This window comes from Brachycentrus maculatus, unplaced genomic scaffold (genome assembly GCF_059751285.1).
Source record: "Brachycentrus maculatus isolate JH-2025_06_01 unplaced genomic scaffold, ASM5975128v1 h1tg000645l, whole genome shotgun sequence".
Lineage (NCBI taxonomy): Eukaryota > Metazoa > Arthropoda > Insecta > Trichoptera > Brachycentridae > Brachycentrus > Brachycentrus maculatus.
Window position 1 is genome coordinate 130,168 of NW_028281381.1, and position 17,333 is coordinate 147,500.

General features: G+C 30.2%; 1 protein-coding gene across 1 annotated transcript; it reads right to left on the reverse strand.

Annotated features, from left to right (window-relative positions):
* Nucleotides 1-2,563: 2,563 nt before the first annotated feature.
* On the reverse strand, nucleotides 2,564-14,514 carry LOC148300861 (leucine-rich repeat-containing protein 40-like). The gene is made up of 12 exons (XM_088274199.1): nucleotides 14,377-14,514; nucleotides 10,346-10,522; nucleotides 10,077-10,264; nucleotides 8,255-8,458; nucleotides 7,060-7,183; nucleotides 5,019-5,188; nucleotides 4,794-4,936; nucleotides 4,514-4,699; nucleotides 3,941-4,084; nucleotides 3,666-3,854; nucleotides 2,918-3,109; nucleotides 2,564-2,833 (listed from the first exon to the last, which is right to left on the reverse strand). The coding sequence occupies exons 1-12, from the start codon at nucleotides 14,384-14,386 to the stop codon at nucleotides 2,728-2,730; spliced, it is 1,833 nt and encodes a 610-aa protein (XP_088130325.1). The 5' UTR covers nucleotides 14,387-14,514; the 3' UTR covers nucleotides 2,564-2,727.
* Nucleotides 14,515-17,333: the final 2,819 nt, after the last annotated feature.

Genomic DNA, 17,333 nt, shown 5'->3' on the forward strand with positions numbered 1-17,333 from the left:
AAAATTAAACAATACCTTTTATTCAAAATACAAAACAACATTTTCTGCCCTGTAGTGGGTAAATATTCAGTTAAAAATATTCCGCTTTTGCTGAAAATTGACGATTTTTGATATATGACGTTGTTGAAAGGAGTGAGCGATATATATACCATACAAATAATAAATGTAATAATATGAATCTAAAAACATGGTAACTTTTTAAACTGACTAAATCAGTTAATGGTATAAATACATGTAATTGTGTAAAACATTTACTTAAAATATAAATAAATAAATGTGTCATATTATATTTATTTATTTCAATAAATAAACCAATTCCAGCCACAAACATGGTGTATTTTGTTCGAAAATTTAATATATTTTTTTGGAAAATCCAAGCAATATCTGGAATATAATCTTTGCCGTTCTATAATATGAAATGATATAAAACATGGCTAGCTAGGCTGTAGGTAGTTGTGATATCAGTTTTTTTTTACAACAGTGACTATTTGCAAGAGTATTTTTTTTACACGCTTCTATCATTCTCAAATAACTAAGCCTAGAATGAGGATATTAAATATATTCTATTAAATCTATTTTATCGCAGAGCAAAATTCACAACCTACAAGATAACAAAAAAAATATCAATATTTGTAAATTGGTGGGAGACACTTTACAATATATGTTGGAAAGTTTGTACTAACTTCTTTTGGAATATGGGACCTACTATATACAAATCGATAAAATAATAAGATAAAACAGTTCGCTTTATAAGAACTTACAGAATTACATATTTCATATAATTAAGCAAACTAGACAGGATAATTAGACTGAATTTAAAATCCACAATAAATAATATTTTTAAATATATATATTTACTTTTTGATGGCATATGTATTGTACATAATATAATATTAAAAAAGAAATTGTACCTAACACACTACACAAATACATTCAAAAGTGATGTATAACTAATCATAAATATTATAATGAAGTGAATTTAAAAAAAAGGTAACTAAGTAGTTTTATTAAAATTAAACTTGTAGACAATAAAAGTCGAATAATACTAAAACCAAACACCAAAAATTAATAAACTTTTACAATTATTCCTATAGCTAAAATGCATAAGAAAATAATATTGCTTTTAAAGGCAAAAAATATATGTATTTGAGATTAACTTATCACTATGAATTTTGATAACATAATATGCAAATTGGTGCATTTAAATAATAATTAATTTATATTTTATTATAACTTAAAATTTAGAAAGAAAATCAAAATAATAGATATTTTGTAAATTATGTAGGTAAATATTATATTTGACTTTTTCTTGTGACTAGATATTTTTATTATTTGGTAAATATATTTTAAACTATTAAATATATAGTATTTTTTTTAAATTTTCATATAAATAAATAGAAAAATAACCTAAGAAAAAGAGAATTTTAAAACAGAAGACAAATTAATCTGTCATGTAATCAAATAAATATATAGATAATAAATATGTGTATATTAAATTTATAATAAATATATAGATAATAAACTGTTTAAGTGCCAAAGATTGCAATCACATTTTTAGATAGTTCTATCAAAATTGTATGGCACTAAAAATATGTATATTGATGTCCATTGATTATTGTGAAATAAATTCATTAAATATACATGCATACAAATCTAATATAAAAACATATACGATTCAGACAAATAATCATAAATTATATAATTTTGTGCACAATGAGAGGCTTATAATTAATGTACCATTCAATGGTATATCTAAGATATGGTTTTAATGGCAAGTTAAAAGTTTATTCAATGCAGAAAGTACATTTTTGATAAGCCCAGAAAACCAAAAATTGCACGAAATATACAATTCTTTAAGATGATCCATAATGTTTACGTAAAAAAATACTGATGACTGTAACACAATACATGTGTACATATATTTTGGCTACACATTAATGTGTAATATACTTTTTACTTAGCAAGATGCTTTATTAGCTGCATAGAATACTGAAGGTTTATTGTATAATTATCAAGTTAAATGGCTAAAACTTTCATCACTTATTTAGATTTAAAATTTTACAATAAAATTTTACCTGGAAGGTATGTATAAATGGTAGTACCTGGTATGCTATATTTTAGTATATCATGTTTATCCTGAGCGACGTCCCTTATGTTTAAAAATGAAAAATGTCAAAACACATGAACTTGGCTAGTAAAATAAGTAGGAAAAACGTATGCAGAATTTTTGTATGGCCAGCATCGTGAGCACAAAACAGAGATGTGTAAACACGGTTGGGGTAGTAAACAGATTTTAACAGAATAAATTTTATTCTTCTAAGAGAACAATTAATTTATTTATTTTGCACTTAAATAAAATACAGTAGTACCCCAACATTTGCTCATTCCATTCGTACGTTTGATGTTGATAATTTTCTCAGCTCTATTAATATTTTTTTTATTAAAATTTTATGTTAAATAGTACTGTATAAAAATTTCCATTCCAATTTAAGGGGAATTAGTTATGACACAATTTGAGTATTTACTGTTACTATAATTTATTAACTCTCAAATCTTCTTCATCTTTATTTTATGGGTTTTTTCCCTTTAGCGGTGTTCTAGCCAATCAGCAAGCCTTGAATATATTTTAAAATATTGCATATGTCATAATTAATAGCAAGTAAATGAAGGTTATTTTTTTGTTTGTTTTTGACTGACTGTCAAGAATAATGCATGATTACTTCAATATTACTCTGGTATTTTATCTCTTAAATAAGAGAGTAACGTAAGAGTTCCCTTTTCTAATATAGCATGTCGGGGATTCCTAAAAGGATTTCCAAACAGCTCCAGAGATCTGTAAAAATATAAACACAATTATACAAACATTCACTAAAATGCCACGAAGCAAATAGTTGTTGAAAAAGTAAATAAATCTTACCTTATTTGAGTGAAATTTCCAAGTTCAGGTGGCACCGATGAAATATCGTTATTTGTTAGATCCAAGACGGCCAAATGTTTCAATTTTGCCAAGGCATCGGACGAAACATTTATTTCTGTTATTTGATTTTCGGCTGCTAACAGTATCTCCAAATTTGTCATATCGTAAAGGCATCTCGGGATTTTTGTAAACCTGCAAAAGGTAACATATGTATATACAAAAAATAATTTCAGAAAAATAAAATATAAACAACAGTTAAAATTTCAAAATAAATAGATAATTAATTGATGCCAAATAAAGTAATGAATTTTCAAGTAAAGTAAACCTACCTACATCTTTTAGTATTATAATAATAGTTTCTATCCACATTTTTTTTCAAATGACAATTTTAATAAATGCAAAATGGTTACAATATAAGAATATTAAAAAAAAAGTATAATTTGAAATTAGAAAAAATCATTTCTTTATTAAATTGGTATTATGGTAGCTTTTGTATTTTCTTCTTTGAAATTTCTTCAATGTCTTCAGAATCTGCATTTTTTATATGTATAAGGAAAGAGGTGGGAAAATTTTCTCTTTCTGCATTCCTTAATACTATTTAATTCTATGTAAATTTTTCTTAAGAGGAGAAAAGCACTTGAAAGCAGGTCATTAAGAATTATTTTTAAAAAAAATTGTCGACATTTTATAGTTTAGTCTCAAAATTAAAACTAATAGCTGTAAAAACTAAATAAAATAATTAGCTTACTTATTGTAGGATATGACGATTTCCCTCAAATGTTTCAGATTCCCAAGCTCTAAGGGGAGGTCAGTAATTAGATTTTTGCTGAGTTCCAAAAACTGAAGTTTAACACACTGTCCCAACACTGGTGGAACACCGGTAAGTAGGTTACTGCACAGAATCAGCTGAGTTAGATTCTCAGCGGAGTTTACAATACTAAAAAAATTAATGGTAATAATAAAATAAATAAAATATATTTCTTAATGATTAAATATCATAAGATTGAATGATATTGTTGATACCTCATGGGAAATTCTTTGATTTTATTTTTTCCTATATCGATAGTATGTACGTTTTCACTGGCAGCAGTTTCAAACACTTCAGAGGGAATGGCGGCTAAATCTTTTGCACAAATCATCAGAGATTGATTTTTACGCATTTCATATCTAAAAGAATAATTTTTGTTATTGTTATACGCATTATAATTTTAGAAAAATATAATATTTTAAAGTACACAATTATTGTAATTTATATAAATATTTTGTGACATGTGTGATTGTCACGAGAGATCAGTGTTGTTTCTGATTATAAAATGATTATACATTATAACAGTTGAAATCTCTTCCAATTCAGAAAGACTATTTGAAAATATGACAACTTTTAAACTTTTACTAACTAAATACGAACAAAATTAAAGTATGTTGTTTAATATGTACTGAAAATAAGAATAAGTGCTTGCTTTATGTTCCTTACACACAATAGCAAATAATTATTCAAATGACTTTTTGGAAATATTTATTAAGAAATGATTAACAGCTTAAAAGAGTTAAAAAAAATAATCAAAGTAGTTAGTCACTGGATTATGATTTTCTTACTTATCTGGCCACTTAAATTCGTTGGCTTTTGCTGCGTCTGGGTCCAATTCTTCCAACGATAGTTTATCTCGCAATTGTCTTAATACCTTGACAGAACCAGAACTGGCCATAAGATTTGGGTTCAATTTATTACCTTTTAACTGAAGATTTTGTAAATGACATAATAAACCTATATTACTCGGCAACCTGTAAGGAGAAAAAAAAATAATAACGTTGACATAAAAAAGAAAAAATAAACAAAAAAAAATCTTGTTTTATTCAATATGATGAAAATACTTACGCACAAAGATTATTGTTTGTAATGTCAAATCTGATTAAATGTTGGAAAAGGGAAATATTATTAGGAAGTTTTTCAATTTTGTTGTCCCGCATGTTTAAAATTTTCAGGTGATGAAGCTGTTCACAAAAATCTTCAGTGATTTCCTACAAAATGAATTTCTCAATAAAATAAATAACATAAAAAAATAATATATACATCTTCAAAATTTTACATTCAATATCTAACCTTGACATAATTATTAGCCATGTGGACTTCTTTCAATGCAGCACATCCAAAGAAATCTGGCAGAACTTCTATATTGTTGTGGTTGCAGTGTAATGTAACCATTCTCCTCAATTCACCCAATGGTGGTAAAGATTTAAGCTCATTTTCTGTTACATTCAGCTTTAGGAGGTCTAGTAACATTTCATAACACAATTAATAAAAACGTCTACCATTGTAACAGATGAGTTGATTATTCTAATATTTATAAAGGTATTATTTTAAAATAAAAAGCTCTATATTTGTACCAACCTGACAAACGCATTAAATTGTTAAAGATGCAAAAATATTAACAAAAAACTTTTATATTATCAAAAAGAAAGGTTACAAGGAGATTTAATTTTGTTTTATACAGTTATTTATTATTATTTTAATAGTTAAAGCTGTTAATTCTATATTTCACATGTAATTTTATTGGATATTCCTATAAATAATATACTGCAATGGTCTTTTTTTCTTGTATAAAGACATCTTACGTGTATTCTGATCATTTGAATAGTATTGCTATAATTGAAAAAGTGGGTCAGCCATATAACGAAGCTCTGCAATCTAGAGATATTTTTTAAGAATACAAATTTATAATTTGATCGTAATTGTAAATCAATAAACAATTTAAATGTAGTAAGAAAACATTTATACTCGATATCAAATTACTTTTATTAGAATATTATTTGGTTTTAGACAACGAAATAATTGATAAAAATCATTTGGGCTTTATAAGTATATTAAAGAGAATATTTTACCTGCATACATATGTACATGCTAAAATATAAAGGATTATCTCCAATAAATGTACAGAAAACAAAAAAACATTTTTAAAAAGAAAACGAAGTGTCAGCCAAACTTTAACACTTGAAAAAATATAAACAGATAAATATTATATCAAAGGAAGAAAAAAAAACACCATTCAAAAATATTATTTTGAGATACACAATAAGCATATACACTCAAATTTTGTATGTATTTGTAGTGATAGTTTAGAAGCTGATAACTCCATTTAACTAGTTACCAGGTTAGCAAAAACATTTCATTAATATTTTAATAAATACATATGGTATTTTGAGAAGCAATTTGTAAAATTTGCAAATGGCAAAAATAAAATAAAATGTTAAATTATAAGTTACATTTGATAATTTACAAATACATATTTTTTACAGGTGCTAGATAAGTAAATTAGCTACTTAGAAATTGTTATGTTGTATTGTTAGCTACTGGAAAAAAATAATTATAACCGTTGGTACAATGAAAATTTCATCAAAAGGGATTGATTCTGTTTTGAGATAAAAGGTGTTAAAAGCGTATAAGTTTATTTCAATTTACTTTCTGTTGTGCTTACAAGCACTGAGAAAATGTAGAGTCTGCAGTGTGCATTGCTGTTGTTGACACATTGGTTATGGTAACGTTTGTCAAATAAATGTAATTTGTATTTTGAAACCAAAATAGAATTGATAATATTTTTGTACTATGGCGACACCTATCCGCTACACAGCAAAGTAAACATGACAAGAAATCAGATGTTAAAGACGTGTGTTTTGTAAATGCAGTTGAAGGTAACCGAAATGTACAAAAATGTGTAAACTGCCACAACAAATCTAAGGGTGGTGACTGACCGTAGCCATTTTGTAAGCCACGTCGTAACGTAACACATTACAATGCGAGCATTCAGGCAGTCAGTACACCGAGCCGAGCGCTCCATCCATAGTTTCGGATGCTTGCTGATGCTCGCCGCGAGCGATGTTATGACGTTACGTTACAACGAAATGCTCCGGTCAGTCACCACCCTAAGGTTTCTGAAATGCACAAATATATGCACGCCGTAAACAATGTGTTAATGCCAAGTCTGTCAATAGAGTCAATAGACTGCAACCACTATACACTCAAAGTGCCTGAACATATCCACTTGTAGCAATTGTAAAGCAATTGGCATTTTCATAGGTAACAAAAACAGAATCACGCCCCAGTTAAAAAATACAGAACAACAAAGATAATGATATACAAAACAAACCTCTCATGTTAACAATATCAGGGGGTAGCTCTGTTAGTTTGTTATGTGAGAGATCAATCTCTGTTAGGCGGACCATGTAACCCATCCCTGGTGGTAGCGAAGTCAGATTATTGTGAGAAAGATCCTGTATCCACATACATTACACTTAATAAACATTTAATGATTAAAAATAATACGTATCTACATGTAAAACATGCAAAATTGGGAAAAAAAATGCAAATCAACAATAATAATAAAAATTAACAAAATAAAAGTACTGCACACATAACTTGTGCTTTTTGAAAGTTTACGTAGAAATTTAATCAAATGTGTATTATACATTTATGTAATTATCGTGAAGTCATTATATCGCTCAATGAATGATTGTAAAAATGCTTTTTTGTATTTTGACTTTTCTTTTTCTCATAAACACATAAAGTCCCTTAAATGATAATTTAAACAATTACTAAGAATGAAATATACATGCATTAAAATATACATTTACCTAAAAATGAAACAAAATCATAGTTTTTAAATGTAAAAATAATAAACGACATTGATACAAGGTTCAGAATGTGGATCCAGTTTTTAGTTACATATAATTTTAGAGCTGCACAAAAATAAAATTCAAAATGAATTTAATAAACTACTAGTAGGTACCCACCACCGTACATTAAATCAATTTTATTACAATGTTAAATTAACTATCTCTCTTCACTACTCTAGATAAAATTAACTAATAACCTATCCAACCTACAATAGAAAATTTTTCCACTTAGAGGCACGATTGAATATAAACACAGCCCTCAATTGGTAGAGAAAATTGCTGCAGAGACAAATCCAAAGTGATGTATTCAAATTGCTGTCATAATTAATTGACCCCACAATACTAAGTTCGTCTCAGAGGCGACAACGTTGGTCAAAATAAAATACTGCTTATATTAAAAATATACGGGAATAAAAAAAAAACAGATTGTCAGCATAATCTGCAGAGTCTAAATACATCTGGGGTTAGTCTACAGAAAAAGAGTAAAAACGGTTTTAAAAAAAACCTTATTATTCCAGGGTCTAAAAATATAATAATCACATTTCAAAAAAAATTACCTCTACAAAGTTGATGATAAAATATGATATAAATTTCCCAAATTTTAAGAAACCCCTAGAAAGTAATAATTTTAATAAAAAATAAAATGTCAACAAATACATATTACATTACCAGCTTATTCAGCATTACTAGATCCCCAACAGCAGGATCCAAGGACTCTAACATGTTATATGACAAATTGAGCAATTTCAACTCAATCAATTTATAAAACTCATTTGGCAGAGTCGACAACTTATTACGGCTAACATTAAGAGTCGTCAACTTTACAAGTTCACCAATCTGAGGTGGTATGGAATGTAAAGCATTGTCGTGAACCTGAAATAAAACAAAAAAATAATATAAAGAAAAAATAAAATAAAATGATGAATATAAACTGACTGTTATAAATTTTTACTTTTTAAATGCAAACCGTTAATTGGTATCAAGTTGTGGTATAATGGGCTAAAACCCAGAAACTCTTGAATCTGACCTCAACATCGCACCACGCCATATTTAACAGTATGAAGGCTGTCCGGATTTGCACTTAGTGAATACCAAATACCACCTATATAACGCCTGCATCACTTCTATGGCTCTATTTTCTTATATGGCCGTGAGACATGGCACCCTACAAGGGCACGGAGTAGCCATATACTCAACTTTGAGAATGGATGCCCGCGAAGAATTTGAGGCGTGCGGTGGTTTGCCTTCGTAAGGAACGAGGAAATACAGCAATCTATGGTCACAACTGTCGCCAAGAAAGGTGATTCAATTGGCTAAGACATGTACTTCGTAAGCATTAAACAAGTTAATTTTTTTACAAGGCACCAGGTTCCTGCCTAGGACGTTAACTGGTGACAATCGGTCAGCAGTTCCTCTTTCTCTTAGTCTGAATTTCAGGATGCGGACCTTACTCAGCAGGATGCATGAGGGCTGGCAGTCGACAGAAGAGCCTGAAGACAGTTTGTCAATTCCATATGCTTCATATGGGAAACAGATATAGTTAAGCAGTAGTAAATGCATACCACCCTAACAAATAATAGGCGTCAGTTACGCATATAGTGATAAAATTACACAAGCGTTTACAATAAGATGGGTCCACATGGAAGCATATGAATATTTTTTTTAAGTTTGCATCTTGAGAAACACGGAATTGCCATCAGACAATAACGCGAACAATTATCAGACTTTAAATATTAAAATTATGGCAATTTTATTACTATTGATACCTCAACGTGGATGAAGTTTATTGACAGGAATATGAGAATCTGTGCATCTACAGGCAGTTTCACTAAACTAAAAACGTGCGTTTTTCATGCAAAAAATGAATGTCGAAGGAATAGTACAATTTCTCCTTCCCTTCCCGGTATGAAGCAGTCTGTACCTAGTACACATTGCTTCTACTAACCATATTATCTCTATAAATATAAAAAATACAAGGCTAAAATTTTAGGTATTCTTCGATAACATATTTAGGCATTGATTTAAAAAATAATATTAATAATAATCAGAATTTATCGGGTACATCACAGGTATTATATATATATATAAACAGCGCGTGAAGAGTGTGCAGGAACCGCGACACTATATTCGCATCTCACTCTTGCATACATGTACTGTGTAAGCGTGAGGAGCTCAAAGCTCAATGTTCTCTAGCTAGCGGTCAGTTGCTCATCAGTTCCGGACAAGAGCGGACCTATGCTTGTTTCGTGAGAGTTGTCACTTTTTTTTTTAGGTTTTCAGCAAATAAATCTAGATTATTATAATTTTTTACTTAATTTATAATTAATTAAGGGGATTAGCTATGAATGTCCGTATTTTTTCAATATAAAATCGCTAATTTTTTATTGTGTAGTGACTACCCAACACCGGGACGCGCGTTTTATTTTAACACCGGAAGGGAAAGGTTAATAATGATAAAAATATGCAAATATGACTTTTACAAAAGACTTACCAATAATGTTGTCAAATCAGGGAGGTTATTTATGTCAGACGGAAGTTCTGTTATGGCGTTTGAACTAATATCAACGTAGCTGATGGGAACCGTGTCCCACCAAGGTTTGTCGCTTGAAGAGCGGTTGAAATCCAAATTTATATCCTTCACAATAGCTATTTCATTTAGTTTCCATACTTGATCGGGAACTTAAAAAACATTTAAGGTTAGAATGACATCACTTCAATTATCAAAACGCAAGTACGTGCGTTAGTAAAATTGCGCAATACCTCTCCCTAGTCCTCGAGAAGTCAAGATCAATTTGCCCGTCCGTTTCGCTGACCGAATCATCGAATGTGTCAGTTCGTTTTCGAGCGATTTCTCGTCTTGCACTTGGAATAACGAGAATGTACCATTGTGAGAATGGCGTTTAGGGTTTACTTTCTTCTTGGTAGACATGATCCACTCTTTAAAACAAATTACAAGAATAAACGAAAGGAAAACACCCGAACGTCAATTACGACACGCCATTTTGACACAATACAAAACAACACTGACGTAACTGACCTTGCGCTCACTTGACATAACATTGTGTTAGGCCGGCAAAACAGATTTCTGTTTTATCTGGTATACTCACGGTAGTATTACAAAAATGTACCGAAATAGATTTGTCTGACGTGTTGCCGCATCATAAAATGTCACTTTTTTATTTGATAATAATATTTTAATAATAAAAATAACGTAATGTAGACATTTTATACTTTTTATTCGAATTATGAGAAGAGCAGCGGTTTCCAACCTATTTAGACTTACGTACTCCCTTGGCAGCCAATAACGCTAAATTGTAATTTGTAATTCGTTGAAACCGTGAATAAATAGCATAACGAATTCATACACAAAACATATCGTAGTCGTACAGGAGAAAGTGACCAACTAACAAATGGTAAAATGTTCAGGAGGGTTATTTAAGTCACTTTTGCTTGGCAACAAAATAAACATCAATGCAGTTAGTCATTTTTATAAAGTCAATATATTATACTTCCAAGTTTAAAATCCTTTGGGATGTTTTTCAGGGCAATATTAAGCTAGTAAGATATCAAATAGTCAATGATCACGTTTTTGTAAAAAATGCACTTGGTCACTTTTTCCTGTATGACTACGATATACGTACACGTACTCGAAAAATGATTTTTTAAATTATTATTTGTATTATTATCACAATTATTATTATTACGCTGCGACTGGTAACGAGGACGGCCAAAAAAATACTTGGTACGATCAGATCAATCAGAGCCTAATATCTGGTGGTGTCAAAAGTCTGCGTAATCGGGGGGAGGGGGGGGCATGAATTATTAGATGTATGAATGTGAAGGAGGCTAGGAGTGTATGTCAGGACACAAGAGTGTGGCATTCCATCCTCTCAGCCTACCCCTGAGGGGAAACGGCATGATAGTAGTAGTAGTATTATTATGTCACAACATCTTTAGTTTTCCTTAAATTGGTTGCATGAAAAAGCTACACGATTGTTAAATTATGAATCTTAAGAAATATATTTTAAATAATTTATTGACAGTCAATTATGCCGATAAATTTCATTGGAATACAGTGGAACCTCTCATAACGAGCATAATTTGTTCCAGCATCTTACTCGTTAGGGCGAAACATTTTTGTTTTGACTAGAACGGAAGTCCCGGCTTACGCGTGAATGTCGTGAAAAAGGGTCTTGCCCTTTCTCTGCAATTTTTTCACATATTTTTTTGCTCGTTATGAGGAATTACTCGTCATGAGAGGTGCTTGATATAAGAGGATCCACTATATATGTAAAAGAAAAACTGAGACAGAGATATATGTAAGCGGAGGGAGAGCGGATACTTGAGGGGTGAAGGCGTTTTAGGGCATATTTCTATCGCCAACACTTATGCCAAAAATAAAACATTTTTGGTCTACCTAAAATATGCATAAATTGCTTTGTCTACAAAGGTCAGCCTAACCAAGGTGCAATGTTAAACCTTCGCCAGTCTCGCTTTGGGGTAACCGCCATGTTTGCGTCGGTTCCTTTTACCCCTCTGCAAAAATACATGTATGCTTTGAAGCTGAATTGCGAGGATAAATAAGTGGAAGGTTGACGCATAACGCTAGCAAACTGCGAATGCATGTAGCGCCATCTATCCAATGATTGAGAAACTATTCGGCTGTCCAAACTCAAAACACAGTAAGGGACATTTTTTTGTAGTACGTTTTTTTTTGCATTTTTGGACTAAGCAGACTCTACTTAGTCTAAAAATGCAAAAAAACGTACTACAAAAAATGTCCATTACTTTGTTTTAAGTTTGGACAGCCGTATTGCGTACCTACATAGTTTTATTTTTCCTTATGGGATACACAGGACTTTTTTTCATGTAATGCAGTGGAACGGCGTTTCGGCACCATTTTAACAGATTTTTTATTTTATTTTCAAAATTAATTAGACGAAACAATGTTTGCGCTTACGTCATTACAATCTATATTTATATAATTCATCTAAATGATAAAATATGGTATTTTAATGAATGTTTAAATAATATTTGAATATATTTATTGTACTAAAAAGCCTTACATGAAGTGAGTTCCGGCACTTTTTTGTTTTAAAAACCACTGGATATATGTATGTACATATACAAAATTCAATATTGCACTTTTTAGTTTTTTTTTCTAATCTTTTTGAAATTTATATTCGTGTACAATATTTTAATTGCTCTCATCACACGATAGTTTATAATTACTAGCCAAACATTCATCTTGACATATTGTTCCAAAAAATACATTTTTTTTTCTTATTTTCAATCGAGTTTTACAAATATTTAAATATCTAAACCTAGAACCTTTGCTAATCAACATTTTAAAATCACATTTAATTGAATCGTAAAATCTATTTAGTTAGAAATGCCATTTTTAATTGCGGTAATCTCAAATTAGGGATATAATGTGTCCTAATTAGGTACATACCATCTGTATATGTGTTGGCTTCGTGTTTATTCTTTTTCTAACTTTATTTTTTATTTTTACCAAAGGTATTATTACGTGTCTACTTACCTACCTACCTACCCATAATCCACGTAGGAAATAATTAATACTGTTTTCAGTATTACGAGGTTCTAGTAATTTCATTTAATCCCCAAAGGTTGATTTTGATTACTAACGAAATGTTTTTCGTATTTTTTTGTTTTAAAATAATGAAGGGGAAGCATTTTTGCGTTGAGTTCTGTTTCTAAATAGTCTCGAGAGATTTTGTGAAAATGTTATACCCTAAGCAATTTTCCCTGCGTCACTAAGGGGAGTTTGCTGAACAATGAAACGTTTTACGATTTCATATGGTTATTTTTTACAATTTACCAAATAAAGGTATACCGAAAATCTGAGCAAAATGGATGAAAAAATGAAGGTATGTTTTTTTTTGTTTTGTTTTGTTGCTCTGAGAGATCGAACTAACAAAACTTATTATTAATTGTATTGAAGCATAGGCTGTGGTTCATTGTACCCATCATCATTTATGAAGAAAAAAAAGTTAAAATACATTTTTTTCAATTCCCGGAGGTTATATCAAATTACTAACAAAAAATTATCACAAGTATAACATATTTTGTAAAAAAAGGGTTTTTTCATAACTATTTTTTTTTTAAATTACCTAACGTCCAAGTGGCTCTGAAATCTATCTACGGCTTATGCAACACCGCTTATCATGACCCTACTCAGTCTTCAACTTTTTAAGTTTCATAGCCTATGCCTACTCGTGAGAGGATTTACTCTTTATGTTTAAAGTTACTATAATTTTATGTAACTCATGAGTGAAATTCTAGGCAAAAACATTCGCTTTTATTACTATTTTTTTAAGTGCCACTTTTATACCCTACCTGCCGCCATTTAAATACTCGCTGGGGCGCGTCACTGATGACGCTTCGTCGCTACTTTTGTAATTGACGATGGACACTTGTATCGTGACCGGGGCCTTAGGGTGCTGACGTACTGATGCAGTAACGGAAGCGAATCCTCAACAAAAATCTACTGTTTTTATCGCTTCAGTTAGAGCAAATGTCAAAAATTGCGTCACATAAAGGACGCGATTTTTGACATTTGCCTTTCCTAGTCGATAGAGAATGCAAATGTGAAAAAAATATAGCGGAACATAAAAACGTTAGAATTTGATATTGCGAGTTTACTACGGCTATCACATCCGCTCTTTTTATGAACATCGCCTCAGTACGAGAATACATGAGCAGTTTGAAGCAGCTCAAGTCAACTGCTTCAAGCTAACATTATTAATATATAAAGCCACGAAACTTACCCTTAAACATGTTTTAACAATATTGTATTAGCCAACACTTGTATTAATATTTTGCAAATTTATCTGTCAAATTAATTAAAATTTGATTTTCATCTGTATATACTAAATCAAAATCAATATTTTCCTCTAATACGTAAAAAAAATAATTCACATTAAATTTTGCAAACATTGCGGTTCCACTTCAAATTTTGACGTCTGTTTGTTTGAATTAAACAAAACATTCCAATAATAAATTTATTTAATAAGGATGTAATATTATGAATTACAAATTGGTACTCACTTATGTATTTTACTTAAGCAAATACTTTCTTATTTATTTGTTAGTAAAATGTGAAAAATATTTTACTTATTTTGTGTTACATTTAGAAGAGAATACACCCCAATCATATATATCCGTATTCATAAATCCTTTTAATGTTTCACCCAGTAACGAGAAGTGTATATATAAAAAGATATTAGGGCGGTCCACACCCTCTCTTCAAATCTGATTTCCCTCTTGGTTTTTGAAGGTTCGAAGCGACGGTATTTTACTGGAGAATACGTATATGATGATTTAAACTGGCTGAATATAGGATACGGGATATCAGGACAGACCTAATTTCCCTTTTGTGTATCATATCATTTTGTTTGTCAAATATTAACGCGATTTGTGAATACGAAAAATACAATGTTATGTTTATTCGTTCAATCAGATTCAACCAGAAAATATTTTCGATGACCATCAACGGTTATCAATTTCTCATTATTCCAACTACCTTTTCCATACAGAAAGGAAGCCAGTAACTTATTAAACATCACACCTGATCCACACTCTTCCATGGTTCAGTCAAAATATATAACTTTGATAAATATGATAAAACGATTTTCATTTTCAATTTCCAATACTTACCAAAATATATTTGATTTTACTTACAAACAAAAACGGTATCATAAGGAATTGTTTTATATTTCATATTTAGTAACTAATGTCTACTAAGGGTTTAATCAAAGATTTAAAAAAAGTAAAAAATTATGTACTTACGTGTTTAGTAAAAACAAATAAATCGGAATACCTATTTCATATAGGAATCAAATACATAAATGAGTACAAATACATTAGTTTTATTTATATATTTGGTTGACTTCAACGAGCAACAATCAAAGGATTTTCAACAGGTGGAAAAAAGGATTAGTTGGAAAGTCAATACGAAGAGTAAATAAAATAATACGCAATATTTTTTTCAATAGATATAGGTACATTAATATATTTGCGGAAATTACATATACTTAGTTATACAAGTTCATTCCTTACAAATTAACCTAGATACAATAATTTATTTTTTCTCTTACAAATAATATTTGACATTAAATAATTACAAATAAGTGTAAATTACTGAAGAACAAAACAAAAACATTCATTAAGTTTTTATTTTAATTTTATTATTAAGGTAGAACAACATTGCATACAAAATGTTTTAGAATAACATATTATATTTATGAGACAATTTTCCATTGTTATACAAAATTATACGAAACGATTAAATCGTGTTTTAATTTATTTCAAATATAAATCTAATAATCACATAATGGCGTAGGTACATATGTACTTATATAACTATACTGACTTATTTTATATTTTATTTTAATATTATCTTAAATACTTAAGAATATAATATGCTTACAAATAACTGGACTGGAACAGTACATTTAGAGAAAAAAAGTGCATATTTATATAGGGTAGACTGGGTACGGTTGAAACAATTTTGCTTATATTGTCCATAGAATTGTTCTTAACAAGTCAAGCGATGACGAATAAGCATTAAATACAAGAGTGTGTTTCTGTCTACTAATGGGAAGTATTATTTCAGTACCCGGTGTGTTATTTTTAATGGCAGATCAAATTTAAAAAATATATCCGATTTGTTTCAACCGTCCCCATACCAGGGGCAGTTGAAACAGTGATTGGGGTCAGTTGAAACACACGCAAATAAATCAATATTTAATATTGTAAGACGTTTTATTCATTATTTATTTTTGTTTTATAAATAATTATGGCACCGCATGACAATATTAATCAGTCTGCAGATATGTAATGAACAAAAACAACTAAAAACAATGGCATTTAAAAAAAAACAAATCGAACGAAAATAATCTGTGAATAAACTAAAAGGAAACACTTCTTTCATTTTTATTAGTCATAAATCAAACGAAAATCTAGCTTTGGGATCATTCCGAGTCGCAATTGTGGCAAACATAGCTAAGACCACCTTTTGTGCAGTCTTCTTGAGTCCACAGTTTACAAGTGGTGCACTGTATCCACTTTTCACCGGATTTGCTCTCTGAATACAGTGACAGACAAACAAGACAATAGCACTCGTCCTCTTCTGATGATGATTCCTGTTGCGTATTATGATTATTTTTCCTTTAACGATCCTTCTACTTTTTCCTCCATCCAATCTTTTCTTGACTCACTTAGTTTTCATCCGTTTCAACCTTATTTCATGTTCCTTTCTTATCTCTTCTTTCTCTGTTTTTTTTTTTATTTGCAAGTATTTTGCAAGCTCCTGCTCCTGCTCTTTATTAAAAACTTCGTTGTGAGGTTCATATCCCATTTTCTTCTTCACCAGATGCATCTCGCTTTCGTATATATCTAATGAGCGAACAGTGGTTTAATCCATGCTTCTCCGCCGCTTTTCGCAGTGAATCTCCTGCTTTAACCTCCTCATAAAATTATGTATACCTCGACAAGTCGACCTCCCCTCTCGAAGTCTTTCTTGCGCGTACTCTCGGCATCTAGAAAACAGGAAAACTGAAAAAATATGTTGTTTCAACCGTACCCACAAAAGATGTTTCAACCGTCCCCAACCCCTCCTTTAGGTGGAAAACAGAAAATTGTAATGTTAACAATAATGGCACATTAAAACTAATCACTATATCGTGTTCTACAAGCTTCATTTCAAACACGAAATCATACTCAA

Excerpts from the sequence above, each read along its gene's own strand:
- LOC148300861 (XM_088274199.1), bottom strand. Across the intron at positions 8,459-10,076 it reads CTGATTTGACAACATTATTG|GTTCACGACAATGCTTTACA; the intron begins GTAAGTCTTTTG and ends GTTTTATTTCAG. Across the intron at positions 4,937-5,018 it reads TGGCTAATAATTATGTCAAG|GAAATCACTGAAGATTTTTG; the intron begins GTTAGATATTGA and ends TTCATTTTGTAG.